General features: G+C 37.1%; 1 protein-coding gene across 1 annotated transcript in view; it reads left to right on the plus strand.

Annotated features, from left to right (window-relative positions):
* Nucleotides 1-9,385: 9,385 nt before the first annotated feature.
* LOC138404017 (uncharacterized) overlaps nt 9,386-24,541 on the plus strand; it is a 42,089-nt gene continuing 26,933 nt past the window's right edge. The window contains exons 1-2 of the mRNA XM_069506754.1: nt 9,386-14,158; nt 14,350-14,465. Coding sequence (XP_069362855.1) covers nt 9,557-14,158; nt 14,350-14,465 — 4,718 coding nt within the window. The 5' untranslated portion in view covers nt 9,386-9,556. The remainder of the gene's footprint in view (nt 14,159-14,349; nt 14,466-24,541) is intronic.

Consider the following 24,541-nt stretch of genomic DNA (forward strand, 5'->3'; position numbering starts at 1 on the left):
GTGAAATGTGGCAATGGGCTAAAACAGGATAATATATTCGAGTTGTTCTTGATACTGAAGTCAAGGAAAAATTATACGTCACTGCCATTATCTCCTAAACATCAAAAAACATCTCAACATACGCCCGCAGCTGTTGCAATATTATTCCTCCGCATCTTATAAACCGATGCGCTCTCTCAAAACAAACAGACATACATCTCGATACTTGATTTTCCGTAAAATTCTGTACAGCTACATATGTCGGTATGCGATTTGGCGTTGCTGTAAGCATACCGAGGATATTGTTTAATAAATCAATAAATCAATAAATCTCCACCAATTATACTTTCCAAACCACCCACTGCCTGATCGAGAAATTTCCAGCAGCTTCCAATCTTGTCTGTATCTTTAGTAGGTAAGTAGCAAGCGAATCGATCGCTCGATCGATCCCGGGCACGCACTTCTAACTTTTAGGAGTTATGAGCGTTTTAAGTAATTAAATATCACTTGCTTTAACGGTGAAGGAAAACTTCGTGCGGAAACCTGCATGCCTAAGAGTTCTTCATAATGTTCTTAAAGGTGTGAGATGTCTAACCAATCCGCACATGGCAGGCGTGGTAGACTATGGCCAAAACCCTTCTCACTCTGAGAGGAGACCCATGCTATGTAGTGAGCCGGCTATGGGTTGATCATGATGATGATGATGATAGAGTAGGTGCCTATAGTTATAGGTAACAAGGTAAACACTTGGTTTCCCAGAAACCGGTGTACTATTTCTGCGGCGAGTCGCTGCGGCCCTGAACCAGTTAAACTAATCCTAATAATAAACTCGGGCTCGAAATACTGCTGTTTTGTAACTTATTGACCTTTGTGCAGACTCTGTTGTGTCTGATCTCCACGGAGATTTTCAGACAATCCAGAATCTGTCAAGAAGTCAGCATGGCACTAAGAGACGTTTTGGTATCTGACACCTCATAATCATCAATCATCATCGTAATTTCTAAGTATACTTACGAAAACCCCTCACTAGGTGGACGGACGACATCAGACGATTCGCAGGGTGCCGCTGGATACAGGTAGCGCAAGACCGTGGCGTGTGGAAGTCCATACAAGAGACCTATGTCCAGGACGTCTATCGGTTGATGATGATGATGATGGTGGATAAAACTTGAACAAAAACAGATGGAAACTGGAGTGCATCAAACGTTGTGTCGCCGCCATATTGTCCACAAAACAAAATATGTAGGGCGATCCATAAATCCATAAACAAATTAAGAGGAATGAAGCCGCGAGTTTTTTACGCGCCATAATTTACATCTGTCACATTAAAATATTCGTCCTAAAATACGATTTGACAGTCCAAAGTGAAGTTCAGTTTATTTTGGTGGCGTTCTTTGAAATCGCACACCTGAGGGATGTATCGGCTTGCAGTATTGTGACCTTGATTCCTGTGTTTATTTGAAGTTGAATAAATCTTGTTTTGTTTGTGTATCACTGATTTACATATATAAAGTCTGTTCGCTTAGGTCGCCTTTGTATCGTGCCGCGTCTTGTAAAATCGTCTGCAGGCTAGCAAATTGGCAGACTTCACACACCTTAGAGGAGACATTTTGGAGAACTCTCATAATTTCTCTTTCTCAAGTTTCCTCATGATGTTCAAGGTTAACATGTCCTGACTTGCCAAACTCATTTTGCCTATATCAACGGTCAAAATTTTACCGTAACTATAATGATGAAAATTTAAATATTTGCCATACAACTTTTATGTAGATCCAGAAAATAAAAGTTGCCATTTCTCGTCCTGGCGTTTTGTCCGCTCTAATATTATGAGTGTTTGCTAACAGACCTAAACTACGTCATCATGACACTGAAAGAATTTATAGCGAAGCGTTATCAATAAAATAAACTGTGAGATATAAATGCCATTCTCATTACTATGTAAGTATTTAATATAATAGTTCAATAGTATTAAAGTGATGCATCGAAGGGTACTGCATTGGATTGATTCCAAACTAATTATATGACCGTAAATCCATTAGAGAGCACACCGCTCTTGGGCGTTGGAGCAATAATTCAGCGGTGACGGGAGAAGGAGAAATGTGACAAAACTGACTTATGTGACATGGTCGCTGTTCGCGCGTGACGATGTCCTGTCCACGGTTTACGACCACATAAGTATTGACGGTACATGTTTGTGACTCAAACTTAGCGTAAGGTAGTGGCCTAGCCTGGGGTGGAAATTGCTGAGACTGGTGACAAAACTGACTTAATATGTGACATGGTTGCTGTTAGCGTATGACGCCATGTCTTGTCCACGGTTTACGACCACATAAGTATTGACAGTGCATGTTTCTGTGACGCAAACTTGGCGTGAGTTAGTGGCGTAGCCTGGGGTGGAAATTGCTGAGACTGGTGACAAAACTGACTTAATATGTGACATGGTTGCTGTTAGCGTATGACGCCATGTCTTGTCCACGGTTTACGACCACATTAGTATTGACAGTGCATGTTTCTGTGACACAAACTTGGCGTGAGTTAGTGGCGTAGCCTGGGGCGGAAATTGCTGAGACTGGTGACAAAACTGACTTAATATGTGACATGGTTGCTGTTAGCGTATGACGCCATGTCTTGTCCACGGTTTACGACCACATAAGTATTGACAGTGCATGTTTCTGTGACGCAAACTTGGCGTGAGTTAGTGGCGTAGCCTGGGGTGGAAATTGCTGAGACTGGTGACAAAACTGACTTAATATGTGACATGGTTGCTGTTAGCGTATGACGCCATGTCTTCTCCACGGTTTACGACCACATAAGTATTGACGATGTATGTTTCTGTGACGCAAACTTGGCTTACCTATATAGTTAGGTAGGTATATAATTGGAGCCTGTGAGAGCCAGATTTTCGTTACTTTATAAAAGCTGAAAGTTTCTCTGCGCATTGTCCTCAACACAGGCAGACGATCAGCGACTATGAAGTTTGGATAGGTAACAAAAACTTATAAAATCTTTCGTCAAAGTATAAAGTCTAGAGCTACTTATACGTTGATAGATCAGTCAGTCAAGGATATATTTAGATACAAATTATTATAAAACAAAGAGCTTAACGCTTACGCAACAATGTTTATTTTTCTAGTATTCAATAAAAAAGTAGGTAACCGACTTTCTTTTATAAAACTTCCACTTTTTAGAAAGCTCCAATTTATCTCGCAATGTCTAAACAAAAACCACATTTTATGTGAACAAATACCTCATAAATAGTACCTAATCTTTTCATGTCACTTTATCTAGGAAACCATATTATGAATGTATTCGTGAAAAATATATCCCAACGACAAGTTTGCAAAGTAAATGTACAAACACATTGAAAGAGATAATGTAGCTGAGTTCTAGGAAACCACTAAATGGGCGAACCTACTAGATTTAAATCCGTCCGTCTGTCCGATAGTTTGTATTTAGGCCTGATGCTTTTGAAACACATCGAAACGTTTATATATCAATCAAGTAGGACTTAGAACTGCTTAAGAACGCATTTTAAGGCATCGTCTGTTCTTGCATGGTTTAATAATAATTTATTTAATTAAAAATTATATTTAATATTTATTTTATTTTAAAACTACCTACCTACATTTGTTCATAATAGTTAAACATACCTACCTAGAATATTAGACTAAGTATTATCTACAGAGGAATGTGCAGTGCTCAGACAAGCCGCCAAGCGCTTACGAGCACGAAGAAACCAATATTGTAAGTGTTTTTTCTTTTGTGTAGCAAAAAAAAAAAAAAAAAAAATAGGGTGTGGTGTAAACCATTGAATTAAATTAGTACCTACGGTAGTTATTTCAAACGAAAAGTGTTCAAAATCAAAAAAAAAATTTCACGCGAGCCTGACTCGCACTTGGCCGGTTTTTCTGAATAATATAGTTTAGGACTTAACGCACACATATAAAGTGAAATGGAGGCGAGTCTTTTTCATAACTACCTTAATCAGACTTTAGACTCACACCGCGCATTGGCATGCTTTGGTTCTGCACGCCGTCTTTATCTCAAAGTAGATAAATAAAGTTAAGTTTGAGCTATTTTATCAAGCCGCCTTGCTCGGCTCTGCCGGTGTGCGTTGCACCTTAAAGGTCACTAAACTATGCGTCAAGGATGGAGGATAAAGGACTTCAACATAACAGGAATAGTCATTCATACGTCTTATGAAGTTTATTTTGAAACATTGAAAACTAAAAGAAAGCTTTTTGTCAAGTGGATTTTGGCCGAGTTTTCTTTCATCTCGTATTTGACTGAGCGGTCAGGTTTAGCAATTTATTGTGAACTAGCTTATCTAAACTATCTATCTAGACTTCAAAAAAGAAGAAGTTCTCAATTCGACTGGATATTTTTATTTGTATTTTTATTTAACTATTTTGGACTTACCTTTGCACAAGTTTAAAAAATTTATTAATAATAATATGCTCCTGAAAAAAGCATATTACACAATTGAAGATTATCTAAATGATAAAAGAGCGTGGATTTGACCTGCAGCTCGTTCCAGCAACGCACAAGACTGCAAATACTATTTTATACATGGCATAATCTTGTACCTATATCAAATATTTGAAAAGAGCAACCGCCGAGTTTCTTGCTGGTTCTTCTCGGCAGGAAAGGCATTCCGAACCAGTGGTAGATGCATCCGACTATTCGTAAGCACTTGTAAAAGTTTATACGAATAAAAAAGATTTTCATTTCATTTCAGATTTTCATTTAATTTCATTTCATTTCATTTCGTATGTTTGTTACGCGATTTCTCCGCCAAATATGAACCAATTTTGATGATCCTTTTTTTATTTAGAAGGATATATCTACTTCAGAAGTAGTTTTATTTTAGTTTCTTTAAGATCTGATGAATGTCTTCGGAGATTGACGGCTAGGACGAATCCTTAAAATATAAGAAACTAGCTGATGCCCGTGACTTCGTCCGCGTGGAATTAGGTTTTAAAAAATCCCGTAGGAACTCTTTGATTTTCCGGAATAAAAAGTAGCCTATGTCACTCTCCAGGTCTTAAACTATACCCATGCAAAATACCACGTCGATCCGCTGCTCCGTTGCGACGTGATTGAAGGACAAACCAACAAACGAACAAACAAACACACTTTCGCATTTATAATAAGGGTAGGTACCTATTGTACTGATAAGGGTACTTATGGCTCATACGTTAGGGTGATAGTAATGAACATCGTATTGTTCAAAGTTTCTCTGAACCTAATCGATATAGTTCAAGTGTTGAGGAAAATCTATTTCGGTGGCGGTTGTTTTCACATTCACCTGTGCGCTGCGCGTGCGCCGAGAAAGTTCTCCTCCGCGGAATTAGAACAAAAACCAGGTGTTTATCCTACATATATTATCTAGATACTTACAACGGTTTTATTTAGATAGGTGCACAAACTTGTCTATTCCTTTTGACTATTATCCAAAATTATCCAACATCCCCAGTCCGATCCGTCCAGTTGTATGAGCTGTGCGTTGATAGATTAGTCAGTCAGTCAGCTTTCCCTTTTATATTTATTAAGTAATATATAATAATTAATACATAGATAATTTGTAATCATTTTATAGCTAATTTAGATTTTTTTAATATATTCAATAATCGAAGTGTGTTTGTTTGTTGATTTGTTGGTTTGTCCTTCAATCACGTCGCAACGGTGCAACGGATTGACGTGATTTTTTGCATGGATAAAGATAAAGACCTGGAGAGTGACATATAGGCTACTTTTTATCCCGGGAAATTAAAGAGTTCCCACGGGATTTTTAAAAAACCTAAATCCATGCGAACGAAGTCGGCGGCATCAGCTAGTAGATAATAATATTATTTGTATTGTGGTAAAAGGTAGAATTGACCAAAATGCAAAGAGAAACATCCCCTGCTATGAATAGAACCCGTGACCTTCCACTTATAAGACCACAGTGCTTACCACTGCGCCAGGGAGGTCATCAAAGATTTTCAATATTGTTTTGCTTTTCCTTATCGTTCACATGTTCTATGAAAACAAAATACATGTGTCACGCATCACGATCGAAATAATGTCGCAGAGAAATGATCCCACATTTTCCGCGCATTTGACCACTCATTTTCTTTTAGATGAACTCATAAAACGCTTTCGCGAAAATATTTTGCGCCATTTCTCTTGAAGCCGCTGAAAAAAAGACAATAAATCATGTTGTGCCTACTTGTGTTGACCATTTTGTAGGGTTCCGTATCTCCAAAAAAAGAAAGAAGAACAAAGAAAAGAAAGAAAAACGTTTATTCCTGGAAAGTTGTGCCACACATCAACAGTTGTACCTACCTACCTAAAAGGGTTTGGTTATCCCGGCGCCTCTAACATTTGAGTAAGAAGAACCGCCGGTGGCACTACTCGAAATAAAGAAATTAAAAAAAACTGACTTCAATAACCGCTAACATTTAGAAGTAAAAAAATATTTAATTTAATACTGAATATATTATGTGTACAGGAGCTTTTGGAATCTGTGCCAATTAGCCCCACGAACCGTCTATCTACTCTTTGTTTTGTGCCGACTGCAAAAAATATTATTATAGAACTACAATAACTCTTGGTTACAAAATATAGTGTATATTGATCCATTGCTCCGTTGTGACGTGATTGAAGGACAAACCAACAAACAAACACTAATACAAAACATGTAAAAGTGCCAAATGCGTTTGCATAAACAGATCAAAGCATATCAGTTTAACCTGCATAAGGATGATACCCTGAACATAAGGATGAAAATTAATACTGAGTTGTGAAAAACGTGTAGCAAACGCTACGACATTCGTAGCACTACGGATAAATAAAGTTGGTTAAATATGTTACTTATAATCATCATGATCAACCCATCAACGGCTCACTACTGAGCACGGGTCTCCTCTCAGAAGGAGAAGGGTTTAGCCAGTCTACCATGCTGGCCATTTGCGGATTGCCAGACTTCACACACCTTTGAGAACATTATGGAGGACTCACGCATGGTGTTACGCTTATTTCTTCACCGTTAAAAACCAAGTGATATAAAATTGCTTGAAATGAACTTGGTATAACATTGACTCCCAGATCCTTCCGTATTATAATCCTTCCGCATTCTATACTTGCAGTTTATAAATAAGGCGTTATTTTCATAATTTTATTACGCACTTTATTTGGCAAGATTAAATCAGACTAGTTAATACCTCTTTATTTATAGCTATTGTTCACCTTTGTGTATGAGAATTATATTTGTATGCAATTTTCCAAACAAAGACAATGTAGGTACCTATTGTACGCGACAGGTTGAGATGGCAATCGGAGTGGGGACGAGCCGCACACCCGCACAGGCCCTTCGCTAAGGGGGCGTCCATAAATTACGTGAGGTGTTTTTTTGAATTTTCTGTACCGCCCTCCCACCCTGGTGGGATGTCGTGAGATTTTATTCAACCCCCTCCCCCATCCCCCAATCTCACGTGAGATGTTTCAAAATGTGGGTTTCTTACATAAACGCGTTGGATTGTTATTGTAAAAAGAAGAAGAAATATTGGAACCTACATTGTCCATGCTTAAGATTAAAAGATTAAATCTTAAGCATGTACAATCTGGATTAAATGGACCAAAATAGTTTTTTTTTTTTTGTTTCAATCAGTAATAAAATTGCGTGATATTTGCCGAGACCCCCCTCTCTCCAACGTAAGATTAGATGAGATTTGACTCGACCCCCTCCCCCCCCTTAAAAATCTCACGTAATTTATGGACGCCCCCTAACCCGGCGCGAGGTAGCGCAGATGACGTGCGGGTGTGCGGGACGTCTCCCCGCCTCATACCCCGATTGCTATCTCAACCTGTCGCGTCCTTATACGTGAACTTTATTAATTGCACTATTTGAGCAAACATAGTTTAAAAAAGTGCGAGTCAGACTGTATTACAGTCGTATGTTTCCGACATTTTGCACGATAAATCAAAAACTATGATGCATAAAAATAAACAAAAATCTGTTTTAGAATGTGCAAGTAGGGCCCTTTCATAATTATGCTACCCCACTTGGTATCTTACTGAATACTTACCTGACTTACTGGTTATCTAACTTTGAAAATTGAAAATAGGTACTAATATTTGGTTATGAACAAATTTTAGTTTTTTTAGGGTTCCGTACCTCATAAGGAAAAACGGAACCCTTATAGGATCACTTTGTTGTCTGTCTGTCTGTCAAGAAACCTACAGGGTGGTACAAGAAACCTAGAACCATGAAATTTGGCAGGTAGGTAGATCTTATAGCTGACATTTGGGGAAAAATCTGAAAACCGTGAATTTAGGGTTAGATCACACAAAAAAAATTAAATTGTGGTCATGAACTAATAATTAGTATTTTCAATTTCGAAGTAAGATAACTATATCAAGTGGGGTATCATATGAAAGGTCTTCATCTGTGCATTCTAAAACAGATTTTTATTTATTTTTATGCATCATAGCTTTTGAATTATCGTGCAAAATGTCGCAAAATACGACTGTACTACGGAACCCTCAGTGCGCGAGTCTGACTCGCACTTGGCTGGTTTTTTCTGTGATGTAACCACAAATTCACAGTTTTCGGATTTACAACGGGAAGTACCCTATAGGTTTTTTTTGACAGACACGACGAACAGACGAGCAGACAGACATTGTTGTGACAGTTGTTGTAATTCTGAAATATGTGTAAGTCGTATTAAAACAAGATCATAAGTTTATGTTTTAGTTTCCTCTCTTTTTAAAATTGTATGGTAGACTGTATACATTAATTATTTCCATTTATAAATCCCCCCTTTACAATCACATGTACAAAGTCTTCAAATACACGAATTCAATTTCGTGAAGATATTTTCGAGTAACGTTTGCACATAAATATTTACATTTCCAAAATACACCGAACACTTCGATTTCATAGTATATTGCTTTCATATCGTTTTTCCACGACTAGGTAATTCACTTTTTTTTATTCCATTATATTATAATATAGGTAGCCCTTGACTGCAATCTCACCAGGTGGTAAGTGGTAAAGGTATGACAGTTTTGTTAAACCTTTTTAGACTCTACAAGGCATCGTTTCGGAACGGCTTTGTTGGTAGGGTGGCTAGTGGCCACGGCCGATACCTCCCACCAGACCAGGCCAGAGACAATTTAGAAATTATAAATTTTCAAATTGCCCCTGCCTGGAATCGAACCTGGGACCTCCCACGTATAATACCACAGTGATCACCACCGCGCCAGGGAGGTCATCTTTTGAGGGAAAAACTGTAAATTCACGTCTTTGTTGTTTTCATCTTAAAATCGTGTCACATATTCAGCGTATACGTCGCTCTTTATGATTATAAATAACTCGTAACCGGAACAGATATACGGCACACCGTTGCGGAGGTGCGAACCGACGAAGTTAAGCTCTGAGCTTAGACCAAACTCCCGCAGTCGCTTCATAAGCTCCGCAATCGACGCACGCGCACCTTCCGCGAATAAATCGATATTATATTCAAACGTTCGCGTATTAAGCCGGCTTCACTTGAGTTTGTAAACAAATACTATGAATACGTGATCGACCGCGATGTCTTTCTGTAGAATAACCGGCCGCAGTCGAGGCTTGCCCAAGCCCAACTATTTCCCGCTTCTTGCGCCGATATCCCCAGCAGACGCGAAACGATGCTGCAGGATCACGGGGAAATCCTACGGATTACCGTCTCACCACTACATTCCAGTGCTGCTTACCGCTCGTTCGGGTAAAGCAAACAAATGTAAGATAACCAACGTGTCAGGCGAACTAGGACCGCATCATTATTCGCCGGAAATCAACTATGGAAACAGGAAACATGAAATGCTTGCAGGATATAGGTACATATTCCCAGTCTTAGACGGCTCTACTGACGCTCAACGTGGATTGATGGAAGTGCTTCTAACGAAACAAGTGGCAGATGACAAACGCTACGTGTACACGGTTCAAGAGAGGAGATGCAGCTTAGTTTTCTCAGCTCGAATGGAAGCAGCAGTGAGGGATGGTGATGTTAGAGATGTTATGCTTGCCAAAGACTCAGACACTTTACTTATCAAAACAAAACAAGGTCGCAGCGTTTCAATGGACTTTAAGGATTTCACTGAGGAAGCGGAAATATTTGAAGGAGAGGGACCGAACGCAGAGGTTTTAAAACAGAGGGAGTTAGAGGAACTCGAAGACCGTAAGAAAAAAAGGAAACGTGCTGCAGGTCTTTCGTCTATGAAAAAAATATTTGAAAACAAGGAAAAATTAGCGGAAGTACAGGAAATAGAAGAAGAAAAAATGCGTCAAGAACGTGTGGCAAAGAAAGCTAAACTAGAAGTAACTAAGCATGAAAAACATGATATTAAAAGTTTTTCGTGTAATAATTTTGACCTTCATCATATGCGATCGAAATCGAGTATGGTTATGTGCAGCGGTGACTGGAGAGATCAAATACATCCACTGCTTGAAACATGGGACTGGGATTTGTTTGAAAAGGAAGTAAACAATGAATTCTTTACACCTAAAGTGACTGCACTCCCGTCACCTCTAAATATAACGCCCTATCATTGTGATACCGAAGTACATGAAGTGGACCGCAATATAGGTGAAGTTTCGGTTCCTCTTGAAAATGTGCCTTGTGTGAATCCTTTAAAAGTAATAAAGTCACGGCCCTCGGAAGCAGTGTTAAGTGCCGTTGCAGAACTTTCCGAAGAGCGCTTAATAGAAACGTCCAATATAACAGAAAAGTTACTCAACTCTGATAAACTTGATATGCTTCCTACGCTAGAAAATTTGACGGAAGTTGTTAAAAATATCAAAAAAGGAAAAAGAGAAAAAATTGCAAAAATATCAGGTCTAACTTTAGACATAAATAAAGCAAAGAAGTTTATTCCCGGTCAACATATAAATACACCTCAGGGCCCCGTTTTTGTACCCGGTCAAACAGTGGAAACACCCTCTGGGCCTGTGTTTGTTCCTGGTCTTAGTGTGAATACTCCTGCAGGACCAGGCCTGATACCCGGACATATTATTAATAATGAAAATACTAATGAGCCATTTTTCCTTGCTGGACAAGTTTTACAAACAGAAAATGGAGATGAGTTTGTTTGCGGGCAAACAATTAAAAATAAAGATGAGAAATATCGCTTTACTGAAGGACATACTGTTTTGTCTGAAGAAGGTCTTAAATTCGTTCCTGGAAAGGTGATAAATAATGGATCAGAAGAGGTGTTTGTTCCGGGCCAAACAATAATGACTCCAGATGGAGTTAAATTCGTACCAGGACAAACAGTAACGGAGAATGGCAATATTGTTTTCACACCTGGACAAAATGCAAAAATAAACAATGACTGGCAGTTTGTGCCTGGACAAGTGATACATCATGAAGATGAATTACAATTTGTTCCGGGAGCTACACTGGCTACACCGAATGGACTTAAATTTGTACCTGGTCAAACAGTTACTACAAATGGTGAAACAGTCTTTGTTCCTGGTATTACAAAGATAGGTGACAATGGCCTAGAGTTTGTTCCTGGAACAACCGTTGATACAATCGATGGGCCAAAATTCATTGAAGGGCAAGTTGTTCACACAGATTGCGGTGAAAAGTTCGTCCCTGGTAAAACTATTGTTCAAGCTAACGGCAACGTAGAGTTTTCAGTTGCCAAGACAATAGAAGATATAACTTTTACTGAAAACACGCCTGTTGGGTTACCGATTGACATTAAAACATGCTCTTTATCTGAGGAATCCTTATATGTATTCGGTCATATGGTACAATCAACCAAAGGCATAGAATTTTATCCAGGACCTAAAGCTCCGGCGTTGGATGGTAAAGTAGTTCCAGGGCGTCTTGTAAAAAATGAAGCAAATCAATCTCGTTTCGTTCCAGGAATGATGATAGAAGGAGTGTTTGTGCCAGGACAAATAGTCTTCACAGAAAATGGAGAACAATTTGTACCCGGTCAAGTAGTCGATACAACTGATGGACCTAAATTCGTTCCTGGACAAGTAGTAAATACAAAAAGTGGGCCTAAATTTGTTCCAGGACAAACTATACATACAATTGATGGCCCACGATTTGTACCTGGACAAATTATTGAAACAAAAGCTGGCCCAACCTTCATTCCTGGACAAGTTATATCAACAGAAGATGAAGGTTCCAGATTCGTCCCCGGTCAAGTGGTTGACACTGATGAAGGTCCAAGATTTGTTCCTGGTAGAGTAATTGAAAACGATGATCAAGGAGTGACTTTTGTCCCTGGCCAAATTGTTCAGACGCCTGAAGGTCTCAAATTTGTAGCTCCTGATCTTACTGAAGGTGAAGAAGGTCTCGAATTTTCTGTACAAAGTTTTGTTGTCACTCCAGAAGAACTAAAACTGTTAAAAGTTAAAACTAACCCAAATGACACTTCCTCTACAAAAGGAGAGTTGACTATCGACAGAAAAATGCTAAGGCAATTGTCAGAAGCAGGAATGTCAATTGGGAGGCAAGTTCCTACTGATTTACCTGCTATTAATATTATATTGAATCATACAAAGAATGCCGAAGTCTTGAAAGCTTTTGTTACAGATTTTGGATTAAAAGATGATGTAGCAAATCAGCTAATGGAAGTAATTACATCCATAATAGAAATGAGTACCCACTTGAAATCTGAAATCTATAAAAATCATAAAAATAACGGATTGATCAAAGAAAGTAAAAGAGGCAGAGGTAATAAAAAAAGGTTAGATGTTCAAGATCATGATGATTTTAATGGAGATAAAGAGCAGCATGCTCACCAGGAAAAAGTGAAAAATTCAATTGCAGCTGCTGTATTGGCTGCTTTAGTCACAGCAGAGCAATTTGAAGAAATTAATAATAACAATGGAAAAGAAAAATATCAGCATATATTGAAATCAATTGATACAATTCTGGGAAAAACTATTGATGAAGACTTCGTATCTGCCATGTATAAAATTCTTCAAACAGAAGAAAATAAAGAAGTTCTATGCGAAGAAATACTTGAAAATTCCACAAATTCAAAAGTAGAATTAATCAAAATTGCAATCAATAGTGCATTGGATAAACATTCCTATACTGAAGAAGAGATAATTGACAAATTTAGTGACTTTCTTAGCAGTGAAAATCAAGTGCTTGGACCTGCTTTTAAAAATATTTCAAAAAATGATACAAACTTACTACACCATGTTTTGAGCCGCATATCAGACTCCATTTCATTTATAAAAACGGATCATGAGGCTGTTGAAACTTTACAAAAAGCTATCGTATCTGCTGTACAAGAGACTAGTAGCAAAACATTGGAAACAATTTTCGAAGACTCCAATAAAGAAATGATGAAAGAAGTAATTATTCAGGCAGTGGGTCTTGCAAAAGTTCTTGGATTGAGTGATGTAGCCAAAAGTTTGCTCTGCATTTTAAGGGATGATCACAGTTTAGCAAAAATAGAAAATGATGAGATGTGTATGAGTATCCTCAAAAGACTCACAGTTATGAGAAAACTCGCGGAACAGACTCCTAGTTTACATTCTGCACTTCGTAAACTAGAAGCAGATCCAGAGCTAGCTCGCACAGATCCTAAAGTTAGGGATTTGGTGCGAGAGAGTGCTGCACTAATGATAGTTCCGGAAGAAGCTCCTCTAATGACATCTGATGATATTCCTTTGAGCTTGCTTCATCCTGAAAATAGCTTAGCAATGGAAGATTTCCTATTTCAGCGTAAAAAGCTTCCTGGTGCCTTATTAATAATGAAGAAAGGTTTGCAAGCCGTTGTTCCTCGGGAAGCCAGTCGCGCTGTTCTTACTGGTCAGGTGGCTTATACAGTATTAGATGAAAATGGTATAAGACATTTCGAACCTTTACATGTTTTCTCAGCCCTGAATCTCAGTCAGCCCACAGCACATCGCTTCAGTATGTACAGTTGTCCAGTACTTGATGACAATGATGAAGACCTTCAAACGTTTACGGGATATTGCAATATAAGTAACAGTCAAAGAATCTCAAAATATACAAATGGTGGTTATAGTAGAAAACATAATGGCGTGCGGCTAGATAGAGAGTACACTAGATCAAGAATAAACAGTTATGATAACACACCTAACTACAGAAGATATCATTCCCCATCCTTGTCGAGTACAAGGTCTAGATCTACGTGTAGCAGAAGTCCGTCTAAGGTAATGGGCAAAATCTTTCAAATCTTAACATAGCTTATAATTTTTATATGTGCTGGTAGGCATCTACTACTACTAACTAAATGTAGTTATTTTTGTGACCTCTACAGCGGTCATCAGCTACAATTATTATTTTCTATACTGCCACTTCAACTTTTTTCAAGGTATTAACTGAGTCTTATGTCTTGTTACAGGTGGACGACATCGTGGTAGCGACATCAGACTACACGGCATCAGCTGATGATGAAGTATCCCTAAAAGCGGGAGATATTGTCGAAGTTCTCGATACGAAGGCCGCTCTCGGATTAAAGTGAGTTATGCCTTTGTACTCTTCTTATGTGTGTGGACTTTTCTTTAATTCGAGTAGCCTTGAGTGTAAGTTTTTGTGGGAACAGGCTTGTCACTGGAGTTAGTCTTTTTGGGCTATGATCCCATACCTACTATGTTAATAAATGAGTATGTAGATTTTCGTTACTAATTTTTTTACGTTATTAATTTAAATCCCGAACTAAAAAATCACTAAGAAGAACTTTTCACGTTTCGCAAATTTCTTTTTAAAGTACAGAAACATAATGCTTTAGAAAAGCAGAAATATGTAGAATTATTGAAATGTGAATATGCTAGCTTTGGCGATATGGACACAGATATTATTAAAAACAGTGAATCGCCGAATATATTAATGATTCGTCCAAATATGGCTTTCGCAATTATTAACATTTCTTACCAGTTCCAATGACGAGTATTCCTTTAAAAAACTTACACTCGAGGCGCTAGTAAATATCTTCAACGACAGTAAGTACCTTACGCATGAGCCTTGCACAACGGTGCCCTATTTGATGTAGTACATAAATGTATATTTAACTCAAACGGACGTACGTTGTGAAACTGGAGTTACTTGCGCTTTTTAACAGCACACCGAGAATAATTAATCACTTCGCACTGCTACATTTCACAAGTAAATCACTCTAATACAAATTCACAATATATTATCCTGGCTACACATTCACATCAAGTTTACAACTTTTTTAACGACCTTTAGTACACAAGTACTTATTTTTACCTAAACAAAAAGTTTGAAATAATCAACCACAAGTGTTTTTAACTATAATAATTTCTTGTAACTTAATTCACATAAATATGCCGTAAAATCTACAGGATTCTTTATCTTTCTGTCTTTACTTACTTTAAGTTCACATACCTAATTTATTTATTTATTTTGGATTTCTGATTAATTACCTATCTTCTTCTCATCGTTAGCAACTTTAATTTTTTAATGATTTGTCATAATAATATAAAAACCATAACCATATTAATAGTTTAAACGCTAAAATATAGAAACCATACAAAAAATAGCATCCTTGCTAAGTAACTCATCTAGATTACAGATAGATTGATTATTAATTTCGGCCGTAAACTTAATTGACAGATCCTTTAGTATCTTTTTTCGAAAGGAAACAATTACGAAACAAATAGCAACTTTAGACTCTGTTAGTTTAGTTTAGACATTGTGTATTACAGAAATAGCCTCATTGTCGTTTAAATTTTTTTTGCATCAGCCGTTCCAATATATATTTTTTAAAGTTCTACAAGATGCGAGTCTGTAAAAATCTAAACTGAAATTATTTTTGATTGCACAACGCGGGGTGTTGCGTGTTTTCTTAGCTTTTGATTTACGCGTTACCTTGTTTTGACAAGCTCGTAAATTACAACTGAATGCGTAAAGCGGTCAATCATAACTGAACAAGCCGAGGTGAATGTTTTACAGAATTAATTACAAGCAAGGCCTTTAAACCTACTTATGTATATTTAGTTCTCAGGAACTTCACAAACTTATTTCTCCTTCGCCATTCTACCATAAAAAAGTTAGAAACCGTGAACGTTGGCAACCTTTAGTCGACATTCAATCTACTCCCATGAAACGTTTTTATTAAACGTTTCTGAATTTTCTGATACGAACCGCTAAGGTGTGGAATATGGCCCTTTCAGCGTCCGCGTTTTCTGCCAAATACATTCAAAGCATCTTCTACGCAACTACGCTCGTTAAATTCTTAAGTTAAATCCTCGTTTAATGTTTAATTTTTTTCCTTTACCTACGCTTCAAAAACTTTAAATATATTGCAATTATTGACAATCAAAAGTGTACAATCTTACTCATTTTGGATAAATGGCTTTGACTTTGACTGACTTGTAATTGACCAAATCGATCAATATTTATCAGGTGAGGTACCTTCCTTTTGACCTTAAATTGAGGCCCAGAGCTTGCTCTGAGCTCTCTTACATGCGCACGAGCGATAAGAATCAAAGAAAAACTTTTTACTCTCATTTCTCCATCAGATAAACTTTGCCTTTTCCCTGGATACAAATAGAATTTGTTAGGCATGCATTTTGATAAATAAAACACCAATGCGCTGGACAGCGATACGTGTGTATATTTATCCCGGGGTCGATGCACTCTGTTGCGTAAGTTTCGCGTCATCCTCTAAACATAACTCTCTATTTCTACCAAGTTTGCTTCGTGGTCGTTTTTGCGGGTTCACCCAACGTTGCCAATATTGAACGACCCTTCGCTTGCACCAAATCTAGTGATATTTGCATTGTGATTATCGAAATCGTTCTTATTGACTAGCTTTATAGTCTCTTACGCTACTACTTTACTATATTTATTCGTTTTAAGCTAGAAGAGTAGAATCAGTACCCATAATATTATAAATGCGAGAGTGTTTGTTTGTTGGTTTGTTCTTCCATCACGTCGCAACGGAGCAACCGATTGACGTGATTTTTTGCATGGGTATAGTTAAAGACCTGGAGAGTGACATGTGCTACTTTTTATCCCGGAAAATCAAAGAGTTCCAAGGTTCATTTTTAAAAACCTACTTCCACGCGTAAGAAGTCGCGGGCATCAGCTAGTCTGCTATCTGCTATCTGCTATATTTTATAACTAGCTGATGTCCACGACTTCTTTCACGCAGATTTTGATTTTTTTAAAATCATGTGGAAACTCTTTGGTTTTCCGGGATAAAAAGTAGCCACTCTCCAGGTCTTTAACCCATGCAAAAAATCACGGCGATCCGTTGTTCCGTTGCGACGTGATTGAAGGACAAACCAATAAACCAACAAACAAACACACTAGACACGCTTTCAACTTTTCTAGTAGCGATTCTAGTTCTGATATCTATGAGTAGTTAGTAATAACTTTAGTTTGGTAGCCTATTTTAAACTTCCTTAAAAGCAGTCTAAATAAATCATTACTTAACAAAACTAAATCATCACCATCAAACAATAACGAATCATCATTACCAACAGTATCATCATTTCATTTTCATCATTATCTCACCAGACTAGTTGATGTAATGAGTGAATTGTTGGTACAGGTACAGAGGCCGCGTGTATACATACGACAATCATTTCTTCCAGTCCAGGGGTGGTTCGTTGGACTATGTGTTCAGTGTACCCACATACAAAATGTACTATTACTGATCACTGTTATTGTATAAGAGGAATCAAAGAAGAAAGAAGAGCCATGGCTTAGAGTAATAACGCATAGAGAGAAAAAGTGAGATCAGAAATACCAAGTCAAGAATGATTAGTTTTATTTTCAGTATCAGTCCGCTAAAAATTTGCGAAGAGTGGTGAGCAAAAAAATCGACCAATATTATGTTCTCTCCTTTTTCCTATCTTGTATGAAGATATGAAAATGGATCGTTCTTATTGGTTGGTTTATTTCAAAATAAATGCTAATCTTTCTCCCAAATGTATGATGGACTGTCGGTCTTAGTTTTCGCGAAAATAACTCCAGCACTTTCGAAGGGATTTGCACCACTTTAAATATAAGAAATATATGAGGCAACTAATATTTTTGATAATTAATATTTATTATTGGAATGAAAGATAATAATACGATAGTTATGCGTTGTTATTCTAAGACTCATGCAATCATTGTATATAAGCTTTGGCATCAAATATGTTCGATTTATGTTGTATTTCATCATTATAAGTGTTGTGATTCAATATTTACCATTATGTGATAACTTACCATGTTGTTTTTCATTAAGATGTTATAATTTCGACATGCTTTATCAATGTTTTCAAACTTTGTATGATTATTATCTTTTATAACAGGTTGCAAAGCAATTGTATCTAATAAAGACAATTAAAATTTTGGCGTTTCTTTTTTCTGTTTATTAATTAGGATTATTGAAAGAAATTTAGGAGGTTAAAATTGTGATTTAGTAATATCACGTCATTGATATTAGGTACCTAGGTTCCATGCAAGATTTCAATTGACCACTTACCTAGAACTAAACTTAATAGCTATTTTTTAGGGTTCCGTACCTCAAAAGGAAAAAAGAAACATTTATAGGATCACTTTGTTGTCTGTCTGTCAGTCAGTCTGTCCATCTGTCGTGTCTGTCAAGAAAACCTATAGGGTAGGTACTTTCCGTTGACCTAGAATCATGAAATTAGGCAGGTAGGTAGGTCTTATAGCAAACGTCAGAGAAAAATCCGAAAACCGTGAATTTGTGGTTGGATCACAAAAAAAAAATTAAAATGTGTTCATGAAAAAAAAATTACCTAGTATTTTTAATTTTCAAAGTAAGATAATCATAGCGAATGAGGTATCATAAATGTAAGGGCTTTACCTGTAGGTACATTGTAAAACTGTTTAAAAAAAAAATTTTACAAAAAAAATAAAAACCGACTTCGATACACAAACACTAAAAATTGAAAAATAATTTAATTTATTACCGAATATATTATGTATACAAGAGTTAATATAGTTCCATAATAATACTTTTTGGTGCCGGTGCCAATTAGCTTTAGTAGCTGCGCGAATCGTCTAGACTTCATATTTTTATGAGACTCCACAATGGCACCTCATTGGCACCGACCCCAAAAAATATTATTATGGAACTATATTAACTCTTGTATACATAATATATTCGGTAATAAATTAAATTATTTTTCAATTTTTAGTGTTTGTGTATCGAAGTCGGTTTTTATTTTTTTTGTAATTTTTTTTTATTTCACAATTTTTAGTGGCCCCATGGAATTATGCTATGACTGGTTAAAAATCTACTGTTTACTAAGCTATTACACTGATCGCGAGCAATTTACTCTTATCCGTTGAGGAGTTCCAGCATCTATCTTCGAAGATGTTCATCAGATCTTCACCAAATTTAAATGGGACCAACTTTGAAGTATACCCTTTCAAACAAAAAAAGAATTTTCAAAATCGGTCTAGGCGTCTTCGAGTAATCAGGGAACATACATTTAAAAAAAAAAAAAAAAAAAAAAAAAAAAAAAAGATTCCGACGAATTGAGAACCTCCTCCTTTTTTTGAAGTCGGTTAAAAATAGAAATAGTTTTAATTTATCGTGAAAAATGTCGAAAAAAATACCCCAGTACGGAACCCTCAGTGCACAAGTCTGACTCGACTTTTGTTCTGAAACACCTGCTATTGAAACTATTTTTATAGAAATAAAAAGTTTTCTAAAGTATACATCTCTATGAATCAACTAACTGTATAAATTCCCATAAAATCTGTGATTTAGTTTTGTTTCTTCAAATCTGTGGCTGAAATTCAGAATCAAAATAGAAATTCGATCTAAGATTTTCTTGTAAACTGCCAGTCTGGCACAATATCAGTCCTCGTGTTGAAACCAAGAAAAATATTTCAATAAATTATTTTAGGAAATTATTGTGTTATTTTTGGAAAGCTTCTATATAGGTTAAATATAAAAACAGTGTGGAATATTAAAATATTGCCCTAAAACTTTATCCGTTCAGACGGCGGACTGAAACCTGAAAGGTGTTACTCTTAATAGATTACTAGATGATACAGCGACTTGCTGCGAAAGCTGTGATAGCCTAGTGGTTAGGACGTCCGCCTTCCAATCGGTGGTCGGGGGTTCGATCCCGGGTACGCACCTCTAACTTTTCGGAGTTACGTGCGTTTTAATTAATTAAATTTCACTTGCTTTAACGGTGAACGAAAACATCGTGAGGAAACCTGCATGCCTGAGAGTTCTCCATAATGTTCTCAAATTCAAATTCAAATTCAAATTCAAATTTCTTTATTGCGAATCTGGGTAAACAGTGGAGATGTTACAAAACAAAAAGGTACAGCCAAATTCTGCCTATTAGCATGCAATATGATATTCCTAACAAACGTGTACATAGTTTTGATAGAATTTGCCAAATTTAATACTTAGTCACAAAAGAATAAAAAAACAAGATAGTACTTAATACAAAATATGTCAAAAGGTAACCAAATACACACTAAAGGAAAAAATGACATCTTAGATATTCGTCAACACTATAAAAAATGTTTTTAATTAAATATTCGAATAACTTCTTTTTAAGGCTTTCTATTTTATTTATATTTACAAGTTCTCTTATTTCCAAAGGTAGTTTGTTAACAATTTTTACTGCCATAACGTTAAAACTATTATTGATGAGAGCGGTTTTATGTGATGGGAATTTTAATTTATGTTTTTGTCTTTTGTTAAGTTCTGTAAACATATTTTTATTATTAGCAACAAACAAAATGGTTTCATAGATATATAATGAAGGTACTGTTAATAAACGAAGTTTTTGGAAGTAAGGTACGCAGCTATCTCGCTGGGACAACCTAGAAATGACTCTCACGCATCTTTTTTGGGCCAGTAACACGCTTTTTATGTTAGAACCGTTGCCCCAAAATATTATACCATATCTTAATACAGAGGCTAGGTGGTGTGTGAAGTCTACCAATCCGCACATGGCCAGCGTGGTAGACTATGGCCAAAACCCTTCACACTCTAAGAGGAGACCCGTGCTCTGTAGTGAGCCGGCGATGGGTTGATTGTGATGATGATGTGGAAGCGACTTCGTCCGCTTTTTGAAAATCCCGTGGGAACTCTTTATAATTTTCCGGGCCATGAAAAGGTAATAGAAACAGATAGATGTCGCATTTATAATATTCATATCGATATGGATGTAGCCAGTAGGAAATGGAGTGATATGAGCATGAGTGTAGATATTGATTCGCGAAATTGTACCAAGTGGCCAGACTTGGCTGGCAGCTGGCTTGACGCCAGATCAGTAAGGTACACTTCTGAGAAACATAATGTTAGATGACTACTCAGGTGCTCCGCATAATATGATAATTTAGATATCTCCATCTCCATCCTGTATTATACCTAATCTATTTTGTGGTGAGAAGACATTAGTCTAAATATATAAAAGGAAAAGGTGACTGACTCACTGAATGATCTATCAACGCACAGCTCAAACTACTGGACGGATCGGGCTGAAATTTAGCATGCAGATATCTATTATAACGTAGGCATCCGCTAAGAAAGGGTTTTCGAAAATTCAACCCCTAAAGGGGTGGAATAGGGGTTTTAAATTTGTGTAGGTAGTCCACGCGGACGAAGTTGCAGGCATAAGATAGTCATTAAAATATAAAAGGTTAAAAAAAACGGCCAAGTGCGAATCAGATTCGCCGCCGAGGGTTCCGTACTCGGGTATTTTTTCGATATTTTGCACGATAAATCAAAAACTATTATGAATAAAAATTAAAAAAAATTACCTGTTTTGGAATGTACAGGTAAAGCCGTTTGTTTCATAAGATACCCTACTTGATATAGTTATCTTACTTTCAAAATTGAATATACTAATTATTTGTTTATGAACACATTTTAATTTTTTTTGTGATGTAACCACAAATTCACGGTTTTCGGATTTATTCCTTTATGTCTGCTACCTACCTACCTGCCAAATTTCATGATTCAACGGGAAGTACCCTATAGGCTTTCTTGACAGACGCGACAGACGGATAGGCAGACAACGAAGTGATCCTATAAGGGTTCATTTTATTTTTGAGGTACGGAACCCTAAAAACGCTTTTTCATCACGCCACAGGCAGAAACTTTTCATGACATTCTCATGTTTCGATGTATGTAAAAGATCGACATAGTGACATATCGTTATGGCGGGTGTCCGGGTGTCCACGTGTCCGGGGTGGGGAAGTGTGTCGGCGTTGACGTCACGTGGTTTCTGGGCCAGCCTGAAATAGCGCGCGTTTACTGAAACCCGCTGTAAGCTGCGATGTTTAGTGTCGAGAGGGTTACTTACTTTGTACCTAACTGATATTTTAGCGAAGCAATTAATTTCTTAAGATTTTTAAGGGCTCCGTACCTTAAAAGAAAAAACGGAACCCTCATAGGATCACTTTGTCGTCTGTCTGTCAAGAAACTTACGGGGTACTTTCCGTTGACCTAGAATCATGAAATTTGGCAGGTAGATAGGTCTTATAGCAGACATTCGGGGGAAAATCTGAAAACCGTGAATTTATGGTTACATCACACAAAAAAAATGAAATTGTAGTCATGAACTAATAATTAGTATTTTCAATTTTCGAAGTAAGATAACTATATAAAGTCGGGTATCATATGAAAGGGCTTTACCTGTGCATTCTAAAACAGATTTTTATTTATTTTTATGCATCATAGTTTTTGATTTATCGTGCAAAATGTTGATAAAAACGATTCTAGTACGGAACCCTCAGTGCGCGAGCCTGACTCGCACTTGGCCGGTTTTTTTACATGGGTATAGTTGAAAACCTGGGGAGTGACATAGGCTGAATTTGAAAATTAATTACCATCGCTTACACCAGTAGGACGATTGTCTAATACCTGCATCAATTATCAATCATTATTACAATCTCAATTGTTCTGATTGGCTGAATTTGTGCGACTCTTGTTGCAACAATGCATTGTAGCCAATAGTGAGCGAGCGTTAACCAATCAGAGATGATTGCAATCGTGACTTTGTAGCTGTCATTCTCCCGCATTCGCGCAGCCGCTAGCCGCTAGCCGGTTTCAACAAAAAAGTTGTGGCATCTCTCTTAATAAAATTTACCAACAGAGTGAGCCATGGAGCCATCGTCAAAAGAAATTCGACCCTGGCATATAAAAAAACCTGCTCAAACCCAACCTACGTTAAACGATGGCAGTCATCACTTTTTTTGTCAAAAAGTTAATTTTTGCAAGATTGCCAAGTGCAGATTTCTGACAATTTTAAAATAATGTGAAAAACGAGGAAACAAGCGTCGTGCCTGCCTCCCAGATGAAATATTACATTTTGTGAAATTTGTTTTCTATGATCAGATTGTTTGGATCAGAAGTAAATACCTAAAGGTCGCTATAAGTCCCTCAAATTGCTAATGCGCGTGACCGCCATTTAGTGACGTCAGCACTAGACTGAAGTTTCGAGCTGATGGTAACATCGACATAGGAATACATCTACGAAGTAGTACTTAGAAATTCTTTGGATGGTATATTTTATTTCGGCTGAAGTCAAAATCACGTCATTTAAATAAATAAATAAATAAAAGTTTATTCAGCTCACAAAACAAAAAAAGACAAAAAAAGCAAAACATACAAACCAAATGTTACAAATTAAAAAATTTAAACTAGGTAAGCTTAAAACTACGAGCTCGACAGTACAAAAAAGAAAAATGATGTCTTGTTTGAGCTGGAAAGGCTACTGCCTCAGCATGATGCTTTCGATGTTAATGAGACATGGTTCCAGCGCAATAGCAATTTGCGGGACTTATAGCCAATAACATTATACCATAGACAGCTATGAACTTCATGCTACGTATTTTACAGAAAAGAGGACAGATTTTTGGTTTGTGATCGATATATTCCAGAACTGCTGAACCGATTTTAATAATTATTTCACTTTCTATTAGTAAACTACTTTATCCAGAAGTACATGACGTGTATGTATAAAAACCGGCCAAGTGCGAGTCAGGCCCGCGCAATGAGGGTTCCGTACTGCAGTCGTATTTTTTCGACATTTTGCACGATAATTCAAAAACTATGATGCATAAAAATAAATAAAAATCTGTTTTAGAATGTACAGGTGAAGACCTTTCATATGATACCCCACTTGATATAGTCGCTCACTTCGAAAGTTGAAAATACTAATTATTAGTTCATGACCACAATTTAATTTTTTTTGTGTGATCTAACCCTAAATTCACGGTTTTCAGATTTTTTCCCAAATGCCAGCTATAAGATCTACCTACCTGCCAAATTTCATGATTCTAGGTCAACGGGAAGTACCCTGTAGGTTTCTTGACAGACAGACAGACAGACAGACAACAAAGTGATCCTATAAGGGTTCCGTTTTTCCTTTTGAGGTACGGAACCCTAAAAATTACGTAATATGTAGGTAAACACTACTCCTATGCGCTCCACAATTACTAATGTGACCCAAGTAGTGTATTCACTTTCGATACCTACTTATGGGGGTGAGCCCTAGGGCTCGAAGAAATATTTCAGAGGTCGAGGGGCAACATCCTGTCCTAAGGGCGCCTCCTGTGAGGCTCGGACC

The sequence above is a fragment of the Maniola hyperantus genome, chromosome 2 (assembly GCF_902806685.2).
Source record: "Maniola hyperantus chromosome 2, iAphHyp1.2, whole genome shotgun sequence".
NCBI classification, from domain to species: domain Eukaryota; kingdom Metazoa; phylum Arthropoda; class Insecta; order Lepidoptera; family Nymphalidae; genus Maniola; species Maniola hyperantus.